Raw genomic sequence first — 26,332 nt, 5'->3', positions numbered from 1 at the left:
GAACATTGTAAGCTAATAGCGTATAACACTGACCAAACCTTTAAAAACTTGGTGTGAAGTACAAAATGCTGACAAAAATGGTAACGTACATCTTTAATGTAGTTCATTTCTTCTTTCAGCTGATGGGATGACCATTCATAAACAACCACCTCATTCTGATGATTGTTTTCAGACCTTTGCACGACTCCATAAACTACACCATGAGGAGGTGTTCCTGAAGATGGAGTGTTTCTAGGCACAGTATAAAGGTGCTGAAAAGTAAAAAAAAAAAAGAAATAATCACAGTATACTTTATATTTTCATATCTCTTTACTATTCTTTGCTTCCTGCCCATAGTTCTTGTATGATATTTTCCCTAATACTATAGAATGGATATGCCTTATATTCCATCGATCAAGAAATACCAATATCTAATTATTACACGTTCTTATTGTTTATGTCTTCTGTCAAAACTAGGTGTTGTCCTCATGCACTCCAAAAGTGGAAGACAATTTATAGATGTATGTATTCAGGTAGAGGTCCCCTTTAAGGGTTGATTCTCTTACCAAAGGAGTATTTACATGGATGCCACTATATAAGGTGGAAAGGAGCTGGAGCTTTAAGGCTGGAAATGGTGACCTGCAAGAACAGGTGGTGTGCTGAGGTTTTTTGCTTTGCTCTCCCCTTTGGGTCATGGGTTGTTGACACATTGCTGAAATATACCTGAAAGGAGTATAGAGAAAGAGGGACAGTGTGGATACTAGTACTACAATGCTCCTGTATGCCAACTCAACTAGTGGATGCTGATCCGATGAGGGCAATGATTTGGGAACTCTGAAACCGTTATGTAGACTGTACTGTTTTGCTATTGAATGCAAGTAAAGAATTTTCATTGCACCCAAGAGTTGTGATGATCTAATAGAGTAAAGTATTATGTTCAGTTATCACCTGGGAAGTGGAAAGAGAGTTATACGTTTACTGGCGTAAACCAGGTTGGCGCTGGAGTGGGCGATGATGGAGGAAAAGAAGTCCCCTGCCTGACAGTGATAGAGAACCTCCTCATGCAGCATGCATCAGGTGTCTTGCGGGCCCCAGGTTGTCAGATGGAATTCTGAAGCTTCTGTCTGGACCAAGTGTCAAACATAGGCCTATGAGTGTGAGTACTGCATTATGGGAAAGGGGTTAAAGGTGAAGTGACCTGGAGGATGAGGAGAGGAATTCTAGGACCTACATCCATGCATATACAATACGTGGTTTGGGCTGAAACTCTTGTGACACCCTGCAACCCTGCTTGTACAGGAAAAGCCCAGCTGTGTGTGATGGCCATGTTGAACTAAGCTCGGTCCCCCTTAGGTTGTATTCAGACCTGAAAATGTGTCCAGTAGCATTTAGATACCAGCGGGGGTTCCTGGTGAATAGCCATGGGAGGCAGCCCCATTAAAAGCATCACTGATCAGCCCTGGAGGAAGACTGCCTGCATTCAGGGCCAATCATTCACATGTGATCGCTGCATGAGAGATTACATAAAAGTGGCCGCAATTAGTTGTGGGAGTCGGCAGTCTCCCATTGCTTTTTTAATTGGGTTGCCTCTCACAGCTAATTGGGGAAAACCCTGCTGGGATTCTTGCATCTGACTGGAGGCAGGATGGCAGGCACCCTTAACACTCAACTCCAGAAAATCTGAAAATTCTTCCTTGCAGTGGGGCTGTGCCAACACCCCAAGTTTTACCTGTTCGTTCAGTCTTCAGGAGAGTAAAAGCACTTTTAATTACCCACTCCTCCACTGGCAGATGGCGCTCCCCCATTCTTTGGCAGTGGACTGTACCTTTGGTGTCCTCACATCCAATGCAGGACTATGAAGGATTATCAAGACTATGGCCTTGATGACATCAGGACCTTAGACCGCAAGAGCATAGGGCAGAAGATGCTGCCGGGACTGTTCTAGCAATATGGAGGAGCAGAGGAATGAGAAAGCAATTCTTCTTTTCTCTGCCCACCTACACAAGGGAGAATTTTCAAGTTTCCTGGAGTTGGTCTTTATGAAAAATTGCATTGCATGCTGTATTTACTATGTTGGCACCATAGGGTCACTACAGAGTAAGGGGCAGGGTCACAAGCCTTACAGATTGTGATTACATTTTCTTTATTTTGTTTCTATCTTCTGTACAGTTCAAAACTTTTCTGACGAATAAATTCGATTTATAAAGGAAGGAGGCGTAGGTGCAGCCAGAAGTATGCAATTATTGCCCACAAAGTATAAACCCGCCTTTACTTTGGTTTGTTTAGTATTTTGTAAAGTGAAAAAAAAACTCTGCATATAAAGCAGATTGCCTTCTGCCACAATCAGCACATACTAGCAGAAACTTTTGCTAAAATAATTACAACACACAATTGGCAAAGCTTGTACGAAGGGGCTCGTCGTTCAGGTGTGCCTAAATCAACATCATATCTAATTACAGACCAGATCATAATCTACATCAATGTACAGCATTCATCTTACAAGGGTTGGTGGTTCAGATGGGGTCCTTTCAGATATATAGCCATTTCTTTTTTTCCTCCTTTCTGCTGTGTTTTTAATATCAACCTTAAAAAGAAAAAAAAAAAAAAAAGGAGAAAATTATTATATAATGCATTATTACATTTAATTGAAAAAGTGTTGACAATGAAGACACATAACTGGTCACTATGAATTACTGTATTTTTAGACAGTTACAGAAAATAACACATTGCATCCTCTAGTAACCAACACAACAACCACTAAATGAGCAGTGCAGATGGATATTACATATGAGGAACAATGGATACAGAGGGATTGGGGCCTGGCCATGACAGATGGAAGAATAATCAAATACATATAATAGTACATTATGTTCTGTCCACCTTGTCAGCCCAGTTCCTCACAAGACATGGGTGTGTAAAGGTCTAGGTCCTAGACTGAAGGGGGCCTGACGATTCTGCTCATCTTTTGTCTGGCATCCTGCAGAACATTGACAATAACAGACATGGACACCATTCTATTCCCTACAATGTACTGCTTCTAAAACACAAAGTGCTGTATGAAAATATTGCATGACGATTAGAAATACAACTGACAAGATAAATACAGCTCAAGCAAGCTAACATAAGAAAAAAAATAATGGTGAAAAGGATACAGCTGATTCCAAAATTAGATGGGTATCGGTGTCTAGTCTTTAAAGATGAATTGCAGGTATGGATACTTTTATATAATTATATTGGCCGACCTTGGATGTCACAATTTCTACCTCGTCCAATCAGAGAATGCTTTGCATTCAGTGAGAAAATAAAATGCATTCTCTGAAAGCAGACGACCTCCTGTGCTCATAATGCACAAGGGCAGCCGTTTGGCACGAGTCCTGAAAGCAAATGGAGATCACTGAAGTAGATGTGCCTACTACAGTGGTTTTCAGCTTCCACAAGGACCCCCACAGGTATGGTGTATGCATAGTTACATGGGTCCAAGTAGGACCAGTAAATCTATGTAAAAAATATCCATGCCTGGAATTCATCTTTAACCAATTACAAAATACTACCTTAAGTTTAAGGATAAAACATTGGCTTAATTCAGTATTGATCTGCCAACAAAAGCATTATTTTCTGCCTGCCAATTCTGTCACATTGTGCATTTTCCATTCCACTATCTGATTAGACAAATATTTAAAATGCATAGTTACATTGGTCCAAGCTGGACCAGTATAACTATGTAAAAAATATCCATGCCTGGAATTCATCTTTAACCACTTGCAAAATACTACATTGTGTTTAAAGGCAAAACATTGGCTTCAAAGAGAAGTTTGGGTTTTAGGAAAATAAAAATGTATACTCACCTAGGTGGATGCAGCATCAATCCAATGTTACAACTGTCCCCTGCCGCTTTTAAGACTGAGAACTGAGTGATCAAACATTGCGGTCTTCACTGCTCCTGAGTGCAGAGCTGTGGAGGGGCAGGAGCGGCTGGCTCAGGCTCTCAGCAATCAGTGAGAGGCCGAGCCAGCTTCCAGTCCAGGCATCTGGGTGGATCCTGACTGTAAAGTTGGGAGTCTTTCCTGAGCCTGAGGTATAGGGGGGGAGGTGCTGCGCTAACCAGAAGAAAGCTGTAAATCTCTGTCTGTGGTCAATTAATAAAATGACATAAAATCGCATAATAAATCGCATAAATCGCATAAATAAGTGTTGACACTAAAAACATTCAAGTCTTAATAATCAGCATCATGTGTATGTGAAAAAAAGTGCATAAAAAATCCTTTTCAGTTGGTATATACTAAATGACAAAAAAAAAAAAATCGCATAAATAAGTGTTACGTGATCGGTGATGACACACGTAGGGACGGAATAGGCTGTTTCACATTGCTAGACACAGAACGAGTTCGCTGCTCGTAGGAGAGAGGTTTGCTCTGCATTGTTTTTATTGCATACATACCTGATATGTGGAGGCTGAGCTAGGATCCGCGCTGGTCCAGGACCCCTGATAGGACCATAGCCACTCGTAATCAGCTGCCATTAGGATAACCCAGCACCGGCAAGCGTGGATATAGGGACGCAATGGAGGCTCAGGACCTGGCGTTTTAGCTACAATTCATGCGGTTGACCTAGCACCGCTAGGTAAGGGGCCACTGCTTACATTAGTGTTTTATGCACAAAGAGGACACTGAGTGAATTGCATCCCAGACACCCCACTGTTGTTTTGTTGAATACACCAGAACTTGCTTTTGCACCTTCAATGACTTTTACACTGGCACTTTAGGTTTGCTGCACTTACTGGCATGTCATTGGTCATTTGTTTCGCAGGCCAGCACAATATATTTTATACCACTATTATTGGGACATTTATTTATATTATTTATTATCCATATTGCGTTGGATTGATGTGTTTTATTTGCAATATCTAGATCACCTTTAAGCACTGGCACTTTGTACGTTTTGCACCATTTATAAGGATATGTTTTTGATGGTTATTTCTGATTTATTCTATGTATTTTTATTTAGAATTATTCACATGAAGTAGTGTTTATGTCCCTTTGTGCACCAACACATGATTATCTAGATTTATATGTTTTTAGTGTCAACACTTATTTATGCGATTTTACATGCGATTTTTTTTTTTTTTTTTGTCATTTAGTATATACCAACTGAAAAGGATTTTTTATGCACTTTTTTCACATACACATGATGCTGATTATTAAGACTTGAATGTTTTTAGTGTCAACACTTATTTATGCGATTTATTATGCGATTTTATGTCATTTTATTAATTGACCACAGACAGAGATTTACAGCTTTCTTCTGGTTAGCGCAGCACCTCCCCCCCTATACCTCAGTTTGATTTTGGGCTTATGTCTGACCCTTGCTTCGGTGCATGCAGCTGTCCAGTCGCATACGTGCGTTTTTACTATTTTTCTGAGTTCTTGTCTTCTTTTCTTTTTCCAATTGGGTAGCGCAGGAATATTCTTATTACTTTCCTGAACCTGGATCGGCTGAGCAATGACAGCCAACAGGGGGCTTTAGCCCACGGTCAGCTGAAAACAGGTCACAAGAACAGAACAAGTGCAAGCGCAGAACGAACTGCATTCCTGTGACCTACAGGAGAAATATAGCCAAAATAACTTTGCCCATACTTCTCCTTTAATCCAGTAATGTCAACAGAAGCATTTCTTTCTGCCTGCCAATTCGTAAAGTATACACATTTTCACTTGCTCTATCTGATTACACAAACATTGAAATGGCTATTAAAATAGAATGTGCATTGTTTTTGTGCACAAATGTGTCTAACATATTTTCCTAAATGCAGAATACGTGTTTATTAATGGGTAAAAGCGGGTGCGCAGAAGCATCGGCATTCAGGCAGGTACAGAGGTGTACAGACTTTCACTGATATGGCTGCTGTACACCCCACCTGCAGCTCCTTGGGCATGAGAAAACACTTTGCTTTTTACACTAGACATATTTTATACATAAAAACATCCGTGTAGCCCTTAAAGGGAGAATAGAGGTTAAACAGTGTGACATTTAGTTACCTAGGATGAAACACAGATAGATAATGACAACTCTGAACCATTCTTTGGATTGTTGGTATTTGTATAAAATGTGAACAATTGTAACAAATTACGAGTGAAAAAAAAATGAGTGTCAAGTTTGGATGTGTTGTGTACGTCCTTCTAGAAGCGTTGCCTGTGAACACTGCACAATAACAAAATAATCTATTTATGAACCACACTACACCAAAAGATAAAAGGCTTATTCACACTGGCTGTGTTGTCAACTAATGTGCTACATTTTCAAGGGAAAGCAAAATGCATGGACAAGAAAAAAGGCATTGTTTTCAACAGGACCTACAGTATCTCGCAAAAGTGAGTACAACCCTCACATTTTTGTAAATATTTTATTATATCTTTTCATGTTCTTTGTCATGAGGTGCCACGTTGAACGCTCCTCATTCACACCTGAGACCTTGTAACAATAACGAGTCACATGACACCGGGGAGGGAAAATGGCTAATTGGGCCCAATTTGAAAATTTTTACTTATGCCGCGTACACACGGCCGGACTTTTCAGCTACAAAAGTCCGACAGCCCGTCCGACAGACTTTCGACTGACTTTTGGCGGACTTTCAACAGACTTTCTAAGGATCCGGACTTGCCTACACGCGATCACACCAAAGTCCGACGGATTCGTACGTGATGACGTACACCAGACTAAAATAAGGAAGTTGATAGCCAGTAGCCAATAGCTGCCCTAGCGTGGGTTTTTGTCCGTCGGACTAGCATACAGAGGAGCGGATTTCTGGGTCCGGCGGAGTTATGATGTAAAGATTTGAAGCATGTTCCAAATCTAAAGTCCGTCAGATTTGCGACTGGAAAAGTCCGCTGAAGGTCCGCTGAAGCCCACACACAATCGGATTTGGTCCGTCGGCGTCCGTCAGACAAGTCCAGTCGAAAAGTCAGACTGTGTGTACACGACATTAGGGGTGTACTCACTTTTGTTGCCAGCGGTTTAGACATTATTGGCTGTGTGTTGAGTTATTTTGAGGGGACAGCAAATTTACACTGTTACACAAGCTGTACACTCACTACTTTACATTACAGCAAAGCGTCATTTCTTCAGTGTTGTCACATGAAAAGATAGAATAAAATAATTACAAAAATATGAGGGGTGTACTCAGTTTTGTGAGATACTGTATGTTGTATGTTTGGAAAAAAGTTCCTGTGTACTGCATTTTGGGTGCATTAACCTGTATTTTACCATTCACATTGAAACAATTCTTTAAAAAATGCAATGCAGCCCGATATACAGTATTTAGAACGTGTCAACATACTTCTGGTTTGTTAAATAGCTGCAAACAACATTTGCAAAAGTTAAAAAAATGTAATTATTATCCATTTGTCTTCACACTATGTGATACAAATGTTTAACAGATGCATTAAAGCGTTTGTTACCAAAAAAAAATTGATCCTGTTCCTTTAAAGCATGTTATACAGCACAGTGCCTGTGCTGTGTAATTTGCCCCCCTGCATCACCTGAAATACCTGGCTGATCCTGCCTGGTTCTGCCCTCCCCCCTGTAAACTGACCACGGTTTATCATGGCTGCTGAGCCCTGACACGGTCAGTTTACGTGCCTCCGTCACTTGCACCTCCCCTCTGTCCTCACCCCCTCACTCCCTGCCTGTCAGCTTGTGACAGTGCGCACCCCTTCCCCTCCTGCTGCTGAAATTACTTTTAATGTTTCATATAATCCTCTGTGTTTCCTAATGCTGTGTGCCCCTGTCTCTATGCATTATAAAAAAAAATGCCATTCTATACCTGATTGCAGATCGCCGCTCGGCGTTTACGTGACCAGCCGTCTCTCCTCCCAACTGATGTCAGCGGGGGGATTCTCAACCCCTCCCGCTGTAGCTGTCAGATTGACAGAGGGGAAAGGCAGCCAGTCACGTGAGCACCAAGGGGCGCTTGGTATAGAACGGCATTTTGTTTATAAAACAGAGGCAGGGGCACACAAGATTAGGAATTGGAAACACAGAGGATTATATGAAGATATGACTGTGGCTTAACAACCACTTTTTTTTTTTTTTAACAGAAATGTTCTTAACAACCACTTTAATCAGTAAACACAACCTCAACTTGGTCTGTGTTCCTGTCTACTTGATTGGTGTCAGAGAGAACAGAAAGTGAAAGGAAAAAATCTTTCTCCTGTACCTTTGTCAGATGCCAGAACAGGAAGTGAAGGGAAATCCTCTATACAAGGACACAGGCTGCAATAAAACATTTCTGTAGAGCTACTGTCAGGATTTTATTGCTTAGGATTGGCTGGTTGATAGTGGATTTGGATCTGAAGTTAGTTTACATTTTTAATTGCGTGTGAAACAGTGATTTGTTGAGATGACAATAAAGCAAAAAAAATTGTTCTCCTCTACCAGTGTAGTGAAGCTTAAGAATTATAATGAAGTGAGTCAGTCTAGTTCAAACAACCATATTTATTAAATGTTAGTGCTCAGTGAATTTTAGGGATTATCGGGACCGGAACAAGGGGTGGGCAGGAGGGTCAGCTGCCCCAGGCACAGATGAGCAATGGGCAAAGAACAGAAACAGGGTGGTCCCATATTTTGTGTTGTCGCTAGAACTGGAAATCTTCTAATAAGGATGCTAGTTCTGGTAACCCTGATAACAATCAGGGTTTCCCTCAATTTGGAGGGAAATCTGGCTATAGGACAGGAAGTCAAAGGAAATCTCCACAATGGGGAGTTATAACCAACCTCCCCCTCCCTTACTATATCCAATGAAAAAAAAAAGTTTTGCCCTTAGTTCCACAAGTGGTTCTAAAGCCTTAAGGTTTTTCACCTTAAAGCGGAGCTCCACCCAAAAGGGACAGCCCTGCTTATTCCCCTCCCCCCCTTTGCTGCCACTTTTGGCACCTTTCTGGTTTTGACAGGTACCCACTCCCACTTCCATGGTGACTTCACCGCGGCCACAGCAAAGTCATTCGAGAGTCCTTTCCCTGTCGCCGGGCCATTCACAAATGCGCAATGCGCAGTAGGGAACCGGCTATGAAGCTGCAAGGCTTCACTGCCGGTTTCCCTTACCTGAAATAGTGGCGACAGCACCTGAGAGCCAATTGAAAAATCAGCTCGGGTGAAGACATTGCTATATTCATGGACAGGTAAGTGACCTAATATTAAAAGTCAGCAGCTACAGTATTTGTAATTTTTTCTGACGGAGCCTAGAGCTCCTATGTGTGCTGTGTATGCCGTAGCTGCCCCCCAGACCCCCCCTTCTCCTTATTTGAGCCCATCTGATCCAGTGATGTGCACAAGCACAGCAGCTCCAGCTGCAGTCTCCCTACCCACTGGACATATTGATATCAGTGTAAGCAATTGGCTCCTGCTGCTGTCAATCACATCTGGTGACATGGGAGCAGGGGGGGCGGGGTTGAGTCCCACTGTCTGTGTCAATAGACGCAGCATCAGGACTCAGGATCGAGCACGCACCGTTGCCCCCAGAGAAAGCCGCTTTCCCTGGGGGCACCCAATGTATAGGAGGGGCTTGGAGCACCGGCGAGGGGAGCCCAGAAGAGGAGGATCGGGGCTGCTCTGTGCAAAACCAATACACAGAGCAGGTAAGTATAGGCATGTTTGTTATTTTTATTTTTTTTTTAAACTGAAGCTTTATAACCACTTTAACTGTGTGCTTAGCTGTTTGCCTGGAGTTTAGCTATAATGTGAGTTGTGTATAGCAATGTTGGAAGACCATTTCTGCTTTTGAATAAATGATCATTTGATTAACAGTCAGTAAATGCCGCTATTTCTACAGACACCTTAAAATGTGAAACATACAGGCCTGTTATATATAGATGTCAGAATGGATATGGAAACCCCACTGTATTTCTTCTTGCTAGCTGCCAATAGTCAGAAATGCAAATGAATGAAACCTATTTTGCATATTATATTTGTGTGGTAGCATATATGTCATCTGACATGATTAAAACATCAGTTAGTCCTCTATAGGAACTCATGCAATTATTCCTAGGTTTAGACTTGTATACTTTTTTAACTCTTTCACTTAGGCACCCTAACACGTAAAGTGGCATTAAACCCAAATCCAAAAATATAATATTTTGTAGTTTACTAATCATTAAATGTGGTGGCTGCATTTGTTTTATCTTTTTTAGGCTTTCCCCCCCACTGTTTTTACTTGGTGATCTGGCCAGTAACACACTTCATACATTAGAATGCCCCCACTCTGAATAAAGGAGCACAGGGGGCACCTTGGACAGCAGTATTGTCAGTGTGGAAGGAGGGGCTTGATCAATGTACTATAGGCTTTAAATACACTACCAAACTGAAGCCAAACTCCAAGTAATACTTTATAAGCAGTTACAACAAACAGTTTTTTTTTTTTCCTTTTGGGTTAAACATTTTACATAAATAAATAAAAGGTGATCATTGTAAGCACCTCTTCCAGTGTTAAATGGTTTTGTCTTATCCCCGTAACTCATAAATCTGCAAGAGAGGTTGTTCTTTTAAAAAAACAACAGACTTAATAACTGGATCACCTGATGACAATAGAAGAGAGAAAGCTGGAAAAAGAGAACTAATGCAGCCATCACATCTAAACATTAGTAAGCTGCAATATAATAAATTCAATACCACTTTAACCACTTGACCTCCAGAAGATTTTACCCCCTTCATGACCAGGGCATTTTTTGCCCTGCGCTACTTCAACTGGCAATTGTGCGGTCATGCAACACTGTATACATTTTTAGCATTCTTCCATTTACTTTGTGTTTCCCACACAAATAGAGCTTTCTTTTGGTGGTATTTGATTAACACTGGGTTTTTTCTTTTTGATATAAAGGAAAAAAGATGAACATTTTGAAACAAAAAAAATAAAATATATAATATACATTTTTTTTATATATTTTTTTTCTGATATATAACATATCCAATAAAATTTTTTAAAAATTCATATTTCTTCATGAATTTAGGCCAAAATGTATTCTGCTGCATGTCTTTGGTAAAAAAAAAAAATCCTAAGTGTATATTATTTGGTTTGCATGAATGTTATAGCGTCTGGTATAGATACTGGAATTTTCTTTTTTTTTATACTAGTAATGCCATTGATCAGCGACTTATAGTGGGACTGTGATAGTATGGTGGTCTGACACTAGCTGATGCTGGCAGGGGGAGTACACTAGCTTGACTGACATCAATAGTGACACTAATACAGGGATCAGTGCTAATACTATTCACTGTACTAATGACCCTACACAGAAGCGCAGATCATGTATCAGATATGTGATCCGGCACAGGTTGTCCACTCTCCCGCAGTATATCTGCGTGGGGCGGTTGGCAAATGGTTAACCTTAATGCCCAAATTAAGCCCTTAACACTTAGCCAGTATGTGTCCCCCTCCACCTTCACCCCCACGTGTGCACCACAGTTTCTAAGCATTTTAGTGGAAGTGCTATCAACATTTGGATGGTCCTTCCATTGAAATGAATGAAAACTTCAGCAAACATGCCCTAGAGGTGAACTACCCAGGACAGATTTTAAAGAAAAAGGCGTGAGATATCAGGAGGCCACAACATGAAATTCATCAGAGCCCATTCATTCGTGTGCTTGATCTGGACATTTTTGCCTAACATACCCGTATCATAGTCCATGCTCTCACCTCCTAGGGTGGACCTCAATGTGTTTAAACAGAGGTCTAATTTAGCTTGCGTTCATAGGTAGCTTCCATATAGAATTGCTCTGTCCTAGTTCTCTATTATTTCCCAGTGCATTCTGGGATACAGGAGCCTCCACTGTCTCTCCTCCAATGCCCAGCTAACACTTTATAAATGCTTCACTAACACACCATAAATGCTCTCGGTGCTGTTATGCTGCAATTACAGAGCGTTATCATTGAAATCTTTGGAAGCGGTTGACAAGCGTTGATGCCTTATGAAAGCGGCAGGCCTGTTTCACACGGCTTCAGCCTGTATAAGAGCAGTGTGAGCAGCAAGCTTTAACAAAGCATCTGGAGAGCTTTCAGCAAATTTGTTGACGCTTTTAAAATAGGATTCAGCTCCAGACTCCCAGAATATGTACATACAATATGAACCGAAAGTGACTGCTGATTATGTTTTTCCGGTTGGCTTGTTGGTTTCCCAGTGCATCCTGGGATATCTCATCCCTGCAATACCTCCAAAACAAAGAAAAGCTGAAGCTGAATAAAAGGCCCTCAAAAGCTTCAGGTGCTGTAAACGAGTGTTGTCATAGACTTCTATGGAGGCTTTGGAGACGTTTTGAAGCACCAAGAAAGCAACATGGGGAATCATTTTTGAAGGAAAGCAAAGCAAACACAAGGTGTGAACAGGACTGTAAGGTAACCATTTTATTTAGTGAGAGGCGCTTTGATTTGCATTCAGAGTGCTTTAAAAAAGCGTGTCCAATGCCACATTTTGAAGCAAGTGTAAATGAGCCCTAATAGTCCTAACAGTAGTAACAAGTCAACATCAATACTAATCCACATAATCCAAAGCTAGAAAAATAGTTTTATGGCTTTACATAACACTTTACCCACTTGCCGCCCACTCACCCGCAATGTACTGTGGGTGAGCGACCAGGGTAGGCAAAGCAATGTACCCATATGTCACTGCCTACTTCCAGGTTTAGGGCGCGTGTATGCCCAACCCCCCCCCACCCCATCTTGCAGCTGTGTGATTGTACACAGCGGGAGCCCATCGGCAAATCTCGGCCAATGATTCACAGCAAGGACCTGCTGATCAGCTGTGTACAATCACAGCCCAGAGCTCTGTGTAAGTAAACAACACAGAACTCTGAAAAAAGTAAGGATGAGAAACAGAGATCTAGTAGTAAAAGCAGCACATTTTACACACATTACACATTGTTAGGCACACAATTAACACTTTGATCCCAGATGTTAACCCCTCCACAGCCAGTGTCATTAGTACAGTGACAGTGTATAGTATTATCACTAATCACTGTATTAGTGTCACTGGTGATGTCAGTGGCAGTTAGTCAGTTCCCCCCAGCATCAGTTTAGTGTCAGATTGCCTGCTGGACTATGACAGTCCCATTATAAGTCGCTGATCACAGCCATAATTAGTATAATAAAAAAAAATTCCAGTATATATACACCATAGTTTGTAGGTGCTAGAACTTTAACCCAAACCAATCAATATGCACTTATTGGGATTTTCTTTATCAAAGACATGTAGCAGAATACACAATTTATGAAGAAATTCGATTTAAAAAAAAAAAAATTATTGGATATGTTTTATAGCAGAAAGCAAACAAATATTGTTTTTTTTTGTTTTTTTTTTAATGGTCTTTTTCCATTTATATTGCCAATAATAATAATTAAAAAAAAAAACAGTGGTGATCAAATACCACCAAAAGAAAGCTCTATTTGTGTGAAAAAAATATATAAATTTTGTTTGAGTACAGTGTTGCATGACCGCCCAATCGCCAGTTAAAATAGAGCAGTGCCAAATAGAAAAAAATGGCCAGGTCATGAAGTGGTTAAATTTCCAGCATTAGGATTTAGAGACACACAGGGGACTGGCAATCGTTTCTTTCAGTAAAAAAAAAAAAAAAAAAAAAAAAGAAGAAAGAATTGTTGTGGACAAGGCCTGGCATATTGTACCCAATTATTCATTTTCTAGGTATGTTTTTGATCATACATCTTATTGGCCTACATGCCTGAATGCAGGTATGGAGCATGTTCTGTTAACATGCCTTTATTCCACATGGAAGAGTCTGATGATCACGCCATCTAGGATCCTCACTCTTACACATTTTACCCAACAGGAGCTCAATCGTAGGATGATAACCCCACCGAGGATCCTTACTGGCTGATGCATTTTATCCAACAAGGGCTTAATTGTAGGATGACCGCCCCACCTAGGATCCCTACTGGCTGACGCATTAGGGTCTTGCTGGTCAAAACAAGAGTGAGGATCTGAGGTGGTGTGATCTTTCATGTGGAATAAAGATGTTTTAAACTTGGTGTGTAACGTTTGCTCAGTTTTGTTTGGTGGACCGTGATGAGAGATGGCCTGTATCCAAAGTGGAAAGTTGATAGCCAAGTGTGGACTTTGGATGTTGGATTGATTGTTAGCTGAATATAGGTTAGCTAGGATGTTGGCACTATGAAGACATTGAGACATATTGTTTATTTTTACCATGACACCGGGCATGTAAGGATTGTAACATATTTATACTGTGTACAGTAACTTTTATTGCAGTACGCATTGTACTATTCACAGATTATGCAGTACACATCACCAGCTTAAATCTTTATGTTTATAGTATTGCTTTGCCTTGACGTCAAGGTTTACTTTGTAAAGTAATTTAAAATAGTTTACTAGATGGATACTTTATTTCCATACAAGCAGAATTATTAGAGCACATTAATAACGATAATAATAACAATAACAAAGATGATGATGATGCACTATAAATTACGTTAATAATTATAGTCTATAAATAATGTTTCAAAATGCACGTGGAATATAGTACTGAGCCATAGTGTATACATAAAGAGAACACAGTGCAACCTCCAGGATGACATATTCCACAATGCCCATGCAAATACTACATAATACTCATAACCTAGTCATCAACATACTATTTATAGACATAATGCCAGACTTTCCTCCTCATTAAACGAAGCATGAAGTACCAGCCCAGTGCATGCCTTGCTTAGACATTCATTATTATATTCTATGCATCTGTACTGAATTAGACTTATATATATATATATTTATAAATTACCTATGGCACAACCAATTTTTTTGTTACATAAGCAGGGTCATCCACCTGCTCTCACCTATCCATCAGAATGCCTGTGGGTACACTTAGAAATTAGCGTTAGGTACCACAGATACCAGGGTACCTTGACAAGGCTCTGTGGCTTACACATGTATTTGCAAATGTGTGCAGACTAAACCCCTGCTTTTAACGCATACTGTTAGACAGGTTATTTGGTTGTCTGCGGGCTGGTGGTAAGTTAAGCTTGGTTTTTCCCTTTGATTTATCCTTGGCCTTGTTTGTACCTGCCGTTAGCCTTCCAATGCTTCTTACTGCGATAGCCAGCTATAGATTGGAGCAAGTGGCGTCTTTGTTGTATCATTCAAACCGTTTCCCCACCCTTCACTCATTGACCAATATTACCACCATCATTACATACACTATTTTGTCAAAAGTATTGGGACACCTGCCTTTACACACATGAACTTTAATGGTATTCCAGTCTTAGTCTGTAGGGTTCAATATTGATTTGGCCCACCCTTTGCGGCTATTACAGCTTCAACTCTTCTGGCAAGGCTGTCCACAAGATTTAGGAGTGTGTCTATGGAAATGTTTGACTATTCTTCCAGAAGTGCATTTTTGAGGTCAGGCACTGATATTGAACGCCTGGCTCGCAGTTCCCTCTCTAATGCATCCCAAAGTTGTTCTATCGGGTTGAGGTCAGAGCTCTGTGCAGGCCAGTCAAGTTCCTCCACCCCAAGCTCGCTCATCCTTATGTTTATGGACCTTGCTTTGTGCACTGATCCAAATCATTTGGTGGAGGGGGGGATTATGGTGTGGGGTTGTTTTTCAGGGGTTGGGCTTGGCCCCTTAGTTCCAGTGAAGGGAATTCTTAAGGCGCCAGCATACCAAGATATTTTGGACAATTTCATGATCCCAACTTTGTGGGAACAGTTTGGGGATTGTCCCTTCCTGTTCCAAAATGACTGCACACCAGTGCACAAAGCAAGGTCCATAAAGACATGGAAGGGCGAGTTTAGGGTAATGGAACTGGACAGAGTCCTGACCTCAACCCGATAGAGATAGAACACCTTTGTGATGAATTAGAGCTGAGACTTCGAGCCAGGCCTTCTCGTCCACATCAATGCCTGACCTCACAAGTGCGTCTCTGGAAGAATGGTCAAACATTCCCATAGACACACTTCTAAGCCTTTTGGACAGCCTTCCCAGAAGAGTTGAAGCTGTTATAGCTGCAAAGGGTGGGCAACTCAATACTGAACCCTACGGACTAAGACTGGGATGCCATTAAAGTTCATGTGCGTGTAAAGGCAAGGGTCCCAATACAGTGTAACTGACCTCATAAGAAAGTCCAGGACTTTCTTATTTGGTCCTGTGTAGGTGGCATTTTTTAGTCTGCACTTACAAACTAAGTACAACAGAAAATGAGGCTGCAGGTTCCACGTTAGAGAAAGATTTAAGAGACTAAGAAAATTAAAATTTAACAGGTTTTATAGACAATTGACATATAGCTTATGTGCAATGAGTGCTTTGCTTAATATGCAGGGAATGTTGGTATTTTTCTCAAACGTTTTATGTGAAATCAGACACTTTCTTAAAGGTGAATCAGACACCTTTTACTATTGTCCCATTTACTTTGGAGAAAGTTTCTGGTTGCACATGCACTGATTGTCGTTTTTAGATTTTCTCATTTATGAAGTGTGTCTTGGAATAAAAAGTAATCTAAACAGGGAGACCTCCACAAGAAAACTTTCTGTAATGTCTTATTGAATATTAAAGTATTTTGTGTTATATTAAAATTAATTGACAATTATATGCAACAATCTAAAATAAAGTTTTCAGGTAAACAATTCCCAATCTGGAATCAGGTGTTGCATGCAGAAACCATAGAGAATGACATATGAAATATGTCAATATATAAAATGCAAAAAGTTTATTTATGCTAAGAAACTTGATGCTGAAATATTTAAAATGTATGTTGACCATTGTTTCAGATTAGAAGACAATGGGGTTTATTTACTAAAGAAAAGCCTGAAGCAAAAAATAAATAAAAAATAGGCGAAAGGCAGGCATGACTGGGCTATCGGGGTAGTTTGGCAGTTAGAGGGTTAATAGAATATTGAAAGGAGTGGGACGTGTGGAGACAGTGATTGGGTAAAATGTAAGGTAGGGAGGGGCAACGTAGGTGAGGAGGTGGGGTTATTAAGTCGGTGGGACACTTGGAAGAAACTAATGAAAAAGAAGATTCCCACCCTCCCGCCGATGTGGATGTTGGACTTATTGGGGGATTGTAGTGGTATGGCGGTTGGGGTCCTTGGAGGCGTCCAAAATATTCTGTGTAATATCAGAGTAAGGACCCGTCTATGATATGGCGTCCTATGGTAAATCCCAGATAACAGTGGTTTAACGGGAATTTGTGAAAATGGAGGTGTCAGCGGGAAATTTGGTATTGTCCTTGAGCCAATGTTCTGCGGCTGAGGACCCTTAAGTGGTTCTGCTGATACAATTTTGTGTTGGTTTGGTAGTGCCTCCAAGGATCGGCAACCTGGGGGTCATTATTGTTCTAGATTTCTGTTCTAAGTAATGCTTATTTGTTGTTATGGTTAATAAATGGCCGCAATGGCCAATTTTACTCCAAAAAGTGTTTTTTTCGTATGTTTTTAGTTATAAGTTGGAAGTGGGGTTCAGAGGGCTACAGCGGTCTACAGGAGTACATTTGGCAGTACCTCTGGTATGCCTTAGTCAAGCTGGAGAGTGCAAAATCAGGCTCACTTCTGCAAAGAAGCCAATTAGCTTCCAGGATTTTTTGCGAAAGCTTACTTGTACAAGCTAAGGTTAGAAGCCGATTGGTTTCATTGCAGAAGTGAGCCTGATTTTGTGCTCTCCAGCTTTAGTAAATAAACCCCATTGCTGTTAGATGAAACAGTAGGCAATCAGGGCTTAAATCCCTTGCTATCAAGCAATAGACTTTTCATGTATAGTAAATATTTAATGGTGTCAGGATCTGGACAAAACAGAGCAGGCTGTTGGTGGGTTCACTTTGGCATCTATACCTTGGATGTTAAGGATCTTGTCCCAATGATTGGAGTTGCACAATTTGTTGGGTGTATATAGGGATAGTCTCCATTGAGATAGAATAATGTTGATGTAATTTTCTTATCCACTTGCCCACCGTAGGCCGTCGTATGATGCCCTGGGCTTTAAGTGAAGATATCTGAATCTGGGGGCTTATAGACCACAGCTCTCTCCGTAAAGAGGACCGGTCATTCCCTATTACCATTACAAGGGATGTTTACATTCCTTGAAATAGGAATAAAAGTGATCAAAAAAATGTAAAAGGGAAAGTGTAAAAATATAAAACTAAAAATAAAATAAACAATAAAAAAAATAAATAAATTAAAGCGCCCCTATCCACTCGTGCTCGCACGCAGAAGCGAACGCATATGTAGGTTGCGCCTGTATATGTGTGTCCAAACACACAGCCGTGAACATTAGCACGAGAGCAATAATTCTAATCCAACTCTAAACTGGTAACCTGTAAACATTTTAAAAGTATTGCCTATGGAGGTTTTTAGGTATCGCAATTCGTCACAATTTCACAAGCGTGCGTATTTTTTAAAGCGTAACATGTTAGGTATTAATTTACTCAACGTAACGTCATCTTTCACATTATACGAAAAAATTGGAGGAAATATTGCGTTTTGTTTTTTTTTATTCATGAAAGAGTTTTTTTTCCCCCCCAAAAAAAAAAAATTTAAAAAATTGCTGCGCAAATACAACCATTTTTTTCCCTAGGGTCTCTGCTAAAAATTATATATTGCAAAGATTTTTTCAAAATGAACTTGGCTGAAAAGTCAGCACCACATCCCTATAGTAAGTGAAGAACAACAATGTATACGTGGGACTTTATAAGTGCCAAAAAAAACCTCCTCTCAGAATGTAGATCGCTGGGCGATCAGGCAATCCACGTGGAGGCACGCATCTCTGGCCATCGTGGTATTGTAGGAACCCATTAGTGACTGCTTTCTTCAGCTGCAGATTTTACTTTGGGATTCCTAGTTACCCACTGTGGGACTTGCTGTGCGGGCATGTGCTGTAGAAATATATAGGAGTGCTATTTTTCTTGCGTGGCTCTGATTTAACAACTCAGCATTCCCGGGCATCCGTTCCTATTTCTTAGGGTTGTTGTTATGGCTTGGGGTGGGGCCTCCCCCCTTTGACTTGATTCGTCTGTCCACATCTGTACACCTTCCAGCATCTCTGACTGGGACGGAGGAAATATAATGTACATCTCTCCTGATATTGCAGATTTTTCCTGCCCTCACACCAAATCTGTTCAAACCATATATCTCCTGAACCCTTGAAGAATGAATTTGTATTGCAACTTGAAAGTTGTGCTATGATTATTTATATGCATGATAGACATGTAGGAAGGAAACTGTACCTTCCCTTCAGGGGTGTATTCTTGGTCTAAACTAAATGTGTGTATACATATTTGTGTTTTTAAGGGGTATTACCCCCAGTATGTTTTTTTTTAATCATATTTTTAATTAAAAAAAAAAGTTTAATCTTTATATGTGTAGCGCGATATTCATTCTGAGAGGAGGTTTTTTTGGCACTTTTAAAGTCCCACCTATGCAAAAAAATATATATAATGTTTGGGGATTCTAAGTAATTCTCTAGCAAAAAAACACAGATTTTTACATATATGAGAGAAATGTCAGAATTGGCCCGATTGGCAAGTGAGACAATTTTCCACATATATTATAGGTAGGCTCATTTATGACTAGGATGCCCTGCAGATGCCATTTTCCTGCAGGCAAATACATGTCACATTTGTAGAGACTACAAATATCAAAACACTTTAGATGCAGGATTATTCCATAGACTGGAAGTTACAGAACTACACAACGATGTTCAATTTTTTGGGGGAGGAGGAAGTGATATAATGTCCTCTTGTCATTTCTGGGCTCAGCCCTTCCTTCTCTGAGCTGGCCGCTCAGCTGTCGGCTAATTGCCAGATCCTTTCTGTTTACAGTGACTCAGCTGCTGATGATCTGCTCATCAGTCCTGCCTACTTAAAGCTGTCAAGCTCACTTCATCTCTGCCTTCGCCTTTGGTACTGGAGTACTGCCGTGCTCCAGACTTACCATTCTCCCAAGGCTGCTGGCCACCCTGGGAAGAATCAACTCTTTTGGGCCATTAACCAACAATTCTGGTGGCCAAGTCTGCTGATGTAACCGCCTTCGTAGCTGCCTGTTCCGTGTGTGCTCAGAGTAGGACTCGACGACACCTTCCAGTGGGCCTCCTACAACTCATACCCAATGGAGAGAGGCCCTGGACCCACCTGTCTATGGATTTCATTGTGGAATTACCCAACTCCCAGGGCAACACAGTTATCCTTATGGTGGTTGACCGATTCTCGAAAATGTTGCATTGTATTCCACTAAAGAATTTGCCTACTTCTAAGGAACTGGCTTCTATTTTTGCTCGGGGGATCTTCCGCTTACATGGGCTACCCAAGGTGATTGTCCCAGATAGGGGTAGTCAGTTTGTGTTCCGGTTCTGGCGAGCCTTTTGTGCACAGTTGGGTATTCAGCTTGCTTTCTCCTCTGCGTATCACGCGCAGTCTAATGGGGCCGCAGAAGGAGCCAACCAGTCCTTGGAGCAATTCCTAAGTTGCTATATTTCTGACCATCATAACAACTGGTCATTCCTCTTACCATTGGTGGAGTTTGCTCACAATAGTGCCCTGAATTCAGCTTCCCGCTTGTCCCGTTTATGGCGAACTATGGTTTCCAACCTTCTATGTTGCCTGCCTCATTTGTTCCGCAGAGTATTCCTGCATTAGACGAGCATCTCCATGGTCTTCGTTCCACTTGGGAACAAGTCCAGGAGGCTTTGCGACATGCTAACGATAGGTACAGATTCCATGCTGACCGCAGACGCCTGCCTGCGCCTTCCTATCGGGTTGGGGACAGAGTCTGGCTGTCGTCTCGCAACCTCCGACTTCGTGTTCCTTCTTTGAAGTTCGCACCTCGGTTTATTGGGCCTTTCCGTATCCTTTGCAGGATTAACCCAGTGGCTTACGCGTTGGACATTCCTCCTGGTATGCGCATCTCTAATGTGTTTCATGTCTCCTTATTGAAACCTTTGGTCTGCAACTGCTTTACCACCTCGGTGCCACGTCCTCACCCTATACAGGTTGAGAACCATGAGGAGTATGAAGTACAATCCATTGTTGACTCCCGTAGGTTCCGTGGGCGCATACAGTAGCTGGTACATCGGAAGAGGTATGGTCCGGAGGAACGCTCTTGGGCCTCATCCTCGGACGTACATGCCCCTGTTCTCCTCCGTGATTTCCATAGAGGTTTTCCCCTCAAGCCCGGTGGTCCTCTGAGGGGGAGGGGTAGTTGAGGAGGGGGTACTGTCAGGGCTGGGCTCAGCCCTTCCTTCTCCGAGCTGGCCGCTCAGCTGTCAGCTAATTGCCAGCTCCTTTCTCTCCACAGTGACTCAGCTGTTGACGATCTGCTCGTCAGTCCTGCCTACTAAAAGCCGTCCAGCTCACTTCATCTCTGCCTTCGTCTTTGGTTACATCTCAGAGACTTTCTCCTGTGTTCCTGTTGAAGACTTGCTCGGCTGACATCCCTTTTGGCTCCTGATCCTGCTTGCTGTACTACTACGTTGATCTCAGGCTCTCGGACATTGGCATTGGCTGACTACCCTATCTGGTTACTGAACTCTGGCTATGTATTGACTACGCTTACTTTGTTTACCTTTTTATTATTGTTAAACTAGTGTGATTAACTGTACTTCTGTCTCGGTCTGATTCATGGTTTCTGACACCTCTATGTAATAATAAAGGATTGGTTTGTTGTGGCCGAGGGGCCCAGCCAAAGTGTCCTTTACCCCTCACCCTCCTCCCAGAATATCCTCTAACCCCCAAGTGCAGAAGTGCAGGCAACATACTTCTTTAGGTTCCGTATGTCTTTCTTTTATTACTCATGAGAAAAATTATGGCAGTATTACAACATTTATAGATGATGAGTTCATAGTCTGCTTATGTAAGTGGTTAAATTACAGTAATTTTTCAATAATTGCACAACTTGCCTTACCAGTCTATGAAGTTCTTCAGAACAATTTCGATACATGTATTATGTCCAGAATATTTAGACATATATGTATGTATTTTGTAATTTTTTTTTTATTTGCTGTTAAGCTTACATTTTCAAACAATACATCAAGGTTTGACAAGTACAGCATCGGTTTCAAGATATGCCACATACAAATTTATAACATATACACCAATCTGTATGTTAATTCAATCAACCACCTTATTGGGAAATCACTCTAACTCTGGCCATACACTATACATTACATAGTTGTTGGAAGATCTTTTCGCAGGAACTCCCCCTTCTGAGTCATCCCTTTGTTTATGATAACAAGAAAAGCAGTAAAATAGATCCCCTACAGCAGGCTACCATAGACCCCCCAGCAACAATAGATCCCCCCACACAATAGACCCCCCCGCAACAATGTACCCCCACAACAAAATACGACCCTAGCCACAATAGACTCCCAGCAGCAACAAAAGATCTGCCAACAGCCAGCAACAATTGACCTCTATCTCAACAGTAGATCCATCCCAGCAACAACTGACCCCCCAGCAACAATAGACCTCCCCAGCAACACTAAAACAATAGACCCCCAGCAACAATAGATCCCCCAGCAAGCGATCATCAACAGACCCTTCAGCACACCCCAGCACTCCTTGCCATTACATACAGTATCTCACAAAAGTGAGTACACCCCTCACATTTTTGTAAATATTTTATTATATCTTTTCATGTGACAATACTGAAGAAATGACACTTTGCTACAATGTAAAGTAGTGAGTGTACAGCTTGGAAAACAGCGTCATTTGTATTCAAATATGTATTCAAATTTGTATAACAGCATGCATTTGTATTCAGCCCCCTTTACTCTGATACTCCTAAATAAAATCTAGTGGAACCAACTGCCTTCAGAAGTCACCAAATTAGTAAATAGAGTCCACCTGTGTGTAATTTAATCTCAGTATAAATACAGCTGTTCTGTGAAGCCCTCAGTGGTTTGTTAGAGAACCTTAGTGAACAAACAGCATTATGAAGTTCAAGGAGCACACCAGACAGGTCAGGGAAAAAGTTGTGGAGAAGTTTAAAGCAGGGTTAGGTTATAAAAAAAATATCCCAAGCTTTGAACATCTCATGGAGCACTGTTCAATCCATCATTCGAAAATGGAAAGAGTATGGCACAACTACAAACCTACCAAGACATGGCCGTCCACCTAAACTGACAGGCCAGGCAAGGAGAGCATTAATCAGAGAAGCAGCCATGGTAACTCTGGGGGGAGCTGCAGAGATCCACATTTCAGGTGAGAGAAGCTGTCCAGAGGACAACTATTAGTCGTGAACTCCACAAATCTGGCCTTTATGGAAGAGTGCCAAGAAGAAAGCCATTGTTGAAAGAAAGCCATAGGAAGTCCCGTTTGTAGTTAGTGAGATGCCATCTGGGTGACATAGCAAACATGTGAAAGGTGCTCTCCTCAGAGGAGACCAAAACTTAACTTTTTTGTCTAAAAGCTAAACGATATGTGTGGGAGAAAACTAACAGTGCACATCACCCTGAACATACCATCCCCACCGTGAAACATGGTGGTGGCAGCATCATGTTTTGGGGATGCTTTTCTTCAGCAGTTACAGGGAAGCTGCTCAGAGTTGATGGGAAGATGGATGGAGCCAAATACTGTACAGGGCAATCTTATGCAGCGTATACACGGTCTGACTTTTCGACCGGACTTGTCTGACGGACCAAATTCGGCAAACAATCCGATCATGTGTGGGCTTTACCGGACTTTCAACGGACTTTTCCAGTCGCAAATCTGACGGACTTTAGATTTGGAACATGCTTCAAATCTTTACGTCGTAACTTCGCCGGACCCAGAAATCCGCTCATCTGTATGCTAGTCCTAAGGACAAAAACCGCCGCTAGGGCAGCTATTGGCTACTGGCTATCAACTTCCTTATTTTAGTCCGGTGTACGTCATCACGTACGAATCCATCGGACTTTGGTGTGATCGTGTGTAGGCAAGTCCGTTCGTTAAAAAGTCCGTCGTAAGTCCGCTAGAAAGTCTGTCGGACAAGTCCGGTTGAAAAGTCCGCCCGTGTGTACGCGGCCTCAGAAGAAAACCTGTTATGCCGCGTACACACGGTCGGACTTTTCGGCTACAAAAGTCCGACAGCCCGTCCGACAGACTTTCGACGGACTTTTGGCGGACTTGCGGCAGACTTTCTAACGAACGGACTTGCCTACATATGATCACACAAAAGTCCGACGGATTCGTACGTGATGACGTACACCGGACTAAAATAAGGAAGTTGATAGCCAGTAGCCAATAGATGCCCTAGCGTGGGTTTTTGTCCGTCGGACTAGTATACAGATGAGCGGATTTCTGGGTCTGGCATAGTTACGACGTAAAGATTTGAAGCATGTTTCAAATCTAAAATCCGTCAGATTTGCGGCTGGAAAAGTCCGCTGAAAGTCCGGGGAAGCCCACACACAATCGGATTGTCAGCCGGCTTTAGTCCGTCGGCGTCCTTCGGACTTTTGTAGACGAAAAATCCGACCGTGTGTATGCGGCATTAGAGTCTGCAAAAGACTTGAGACTGGGGCGGAGGTTCAACTTCCAGCAGGACAACAACCCTAAACATACAGCCAGAGCTACAATAGAATGGTTTAGATCAAAGCATATTCATGTGTTAGAATGGCCCAGTCAAAGTCCAGACCTAAATCCAATTGAGAATCTGTGGCAAGACTTGAAAATTGCTGTTCACAAAAGCTGGTAGAAAAAAAGACTTGCAGCTGTAATTGCAGCAAAAGGTGGTTCTACAAAGTATTGACTCAGGGGGGGCTGAACACAAATGTATGCCACACTTTTCAAATATTTATTTGTAAAGCATTTTGAAAAGCATTTATCATTTTCCTTCCATTTCTCAATTATGTGCCACTTTGTGTTGGTCTATCATATAAAATCCCAATAAGGGATGTAACATGACAAAATGCAGAACATTTCAAGGGTGATGAATACTTTTTCAAAGCACTTTATAACACACAGTAAATAAAAAAAAATGAGGGTATAGGTAAAAACTATCAGAACACCACAAGCAAAAGCTACTCTTAATGAACTACTATAGTTTAATTATTCAGAAATAATAGATTAACCATTAAATACTATATCAAATAATACTGCAAAAATGATCATTATGTATTATTATTTTATTATTTAACCATTAAAATGGTTGCCAATAAAGAGACCTATGTATAAAAGTTTCACACATCGAAATGTGTATTTCAATGTGCTCCTGGAGTTTTGCTATAAAGAATACCTGTCCCTAATGTGTACATGTAATTTTCTACATTTGTGAACTGTTGTAAGAGTGACGCCTTTCCTATCAGGGATTATGTGAGCTTTGCTTACTTACTTACATCTATTTAAACAGGGAGAGAATGTGTCAGGCTGAGGGGTCAGGTTATAAGGCCAAACCTATTTCCTGTCTGTGCTTAGTGTAGATAACAGACAAAGGTGTCATCAGGATTCCATAAAGAAAAATCTAAATTCTTGAGAGTCTTTCTACAGTAACCCAGAGAGTCAGTAATCAGCCCTGAGCTCAGACATGTGAAAGGTCAGACTTCATTGGAGTTTTGCAGTCTGATGCTGAGCAAACATTTTTGCTTTGGCAAGCAGAGAATACCAGTGAATAACAGCACATGAGAAATAATGACAGCCCAAAATGTGGGATTTTCTTTCACTTTCACTCTAGGTCAGTGGTCTCCTAACTGTGGCCCGGGGGCCAGATGCAGCCCTTTGCTTGCCTTTATCCAGCCCCTGGGGCACTATTCCTCCCACTGACACCAACAATGGGACATGATTCCTGTTACTGACATCAACAGGGCACTACTCCTCCCACTGACACCAACAATGGGGCACTATTTCTCCCATTGACACCAACAATTGGACATAATTCTTGTTACTGACATCAACAACGAGGCACTATTCCTCCCACTAACACCAACGATGGGGCACTATTCATCCCACTTACAATAACGATGGCACACAGTTCCTCCCACTGATACCAACGATGGGGGACTATTTCTCCCACTGATACCAATGATTGGGCACTATTCCTCCCACCTACACCAACGATGGGGCACTATTCATCCCACTTACAATAACAATGGCACACAGTTCCTCCCACTGATACCAACGATGGCACACTATGCCTCCTACTGAAAGCAACGATGGGGCACGATTCCTCCCACTGATACCAACGATGGGGAACTATTCCTCCCACTGATACCAATGATGGGGCACTATTCCTCCCACCTATACCAACGATGGCGCACTATTCTTCTCCCTAATGCCAAAGATGCATTGTTTATTGCCACTGAAGCCAGGACAATTTCTACTCCCAATGGCCACAGTCTGGTACCCCCTGGAGGACAGTAAACTGGCCCTTTGTTTAGAAAGTTT

The 26,332-nt window shown here is 41.5% G+C and overlaps 1 protein-coding gene across 3 annotated transcripts in view; it reads right to left on the bottom strand.

Annotated features, from left to right (window-relative positions):
- The window catches only part of MYZAP (myocardial zonula adherens protein), a 145,794-nt gene that overhangs the window by 47,269 nt on the left and 72,193 nt on the right, over positions 1–26,332 (bottom strand). For all 3 annotated transcript variants that reach the window (XM_073618803.1, XM_073618806.1, XM_073618804.1), the window contains 2 exons: positions 2,480–2,563; positions 90–251 (listed from right to left, as the gene is read on the bottom strand). In XM_073618803.1, coding sequence (XP_073474904.1) covers positions 90–251; positions 2,480–2,563 — 246 coding nt within the window. The remainder of the gene's footprint in view (positions 1–89; positions 252–2,479; positions 2,564–26,332) is intronic.

This window comes from Aquarana catesbeiana, linkage group LG03 (genome assembly GCF_042186555.1).
Source record: "Aquarana catesbeiana isolate 2022-GZ linkage group LG03, ASM4218655v1, whole genome shotgun sequence".
Lineage (NCBI taxonomy): Eukaryota > Metazoa > Chordata > Amphibia > Anura > Ranidae > Aquarana > Aquarana catesbeiana.
Note: the sequence above shows the minus strand (reverse complement) of the source record. Positions and strands in the feature narration are given on the sequence as shown.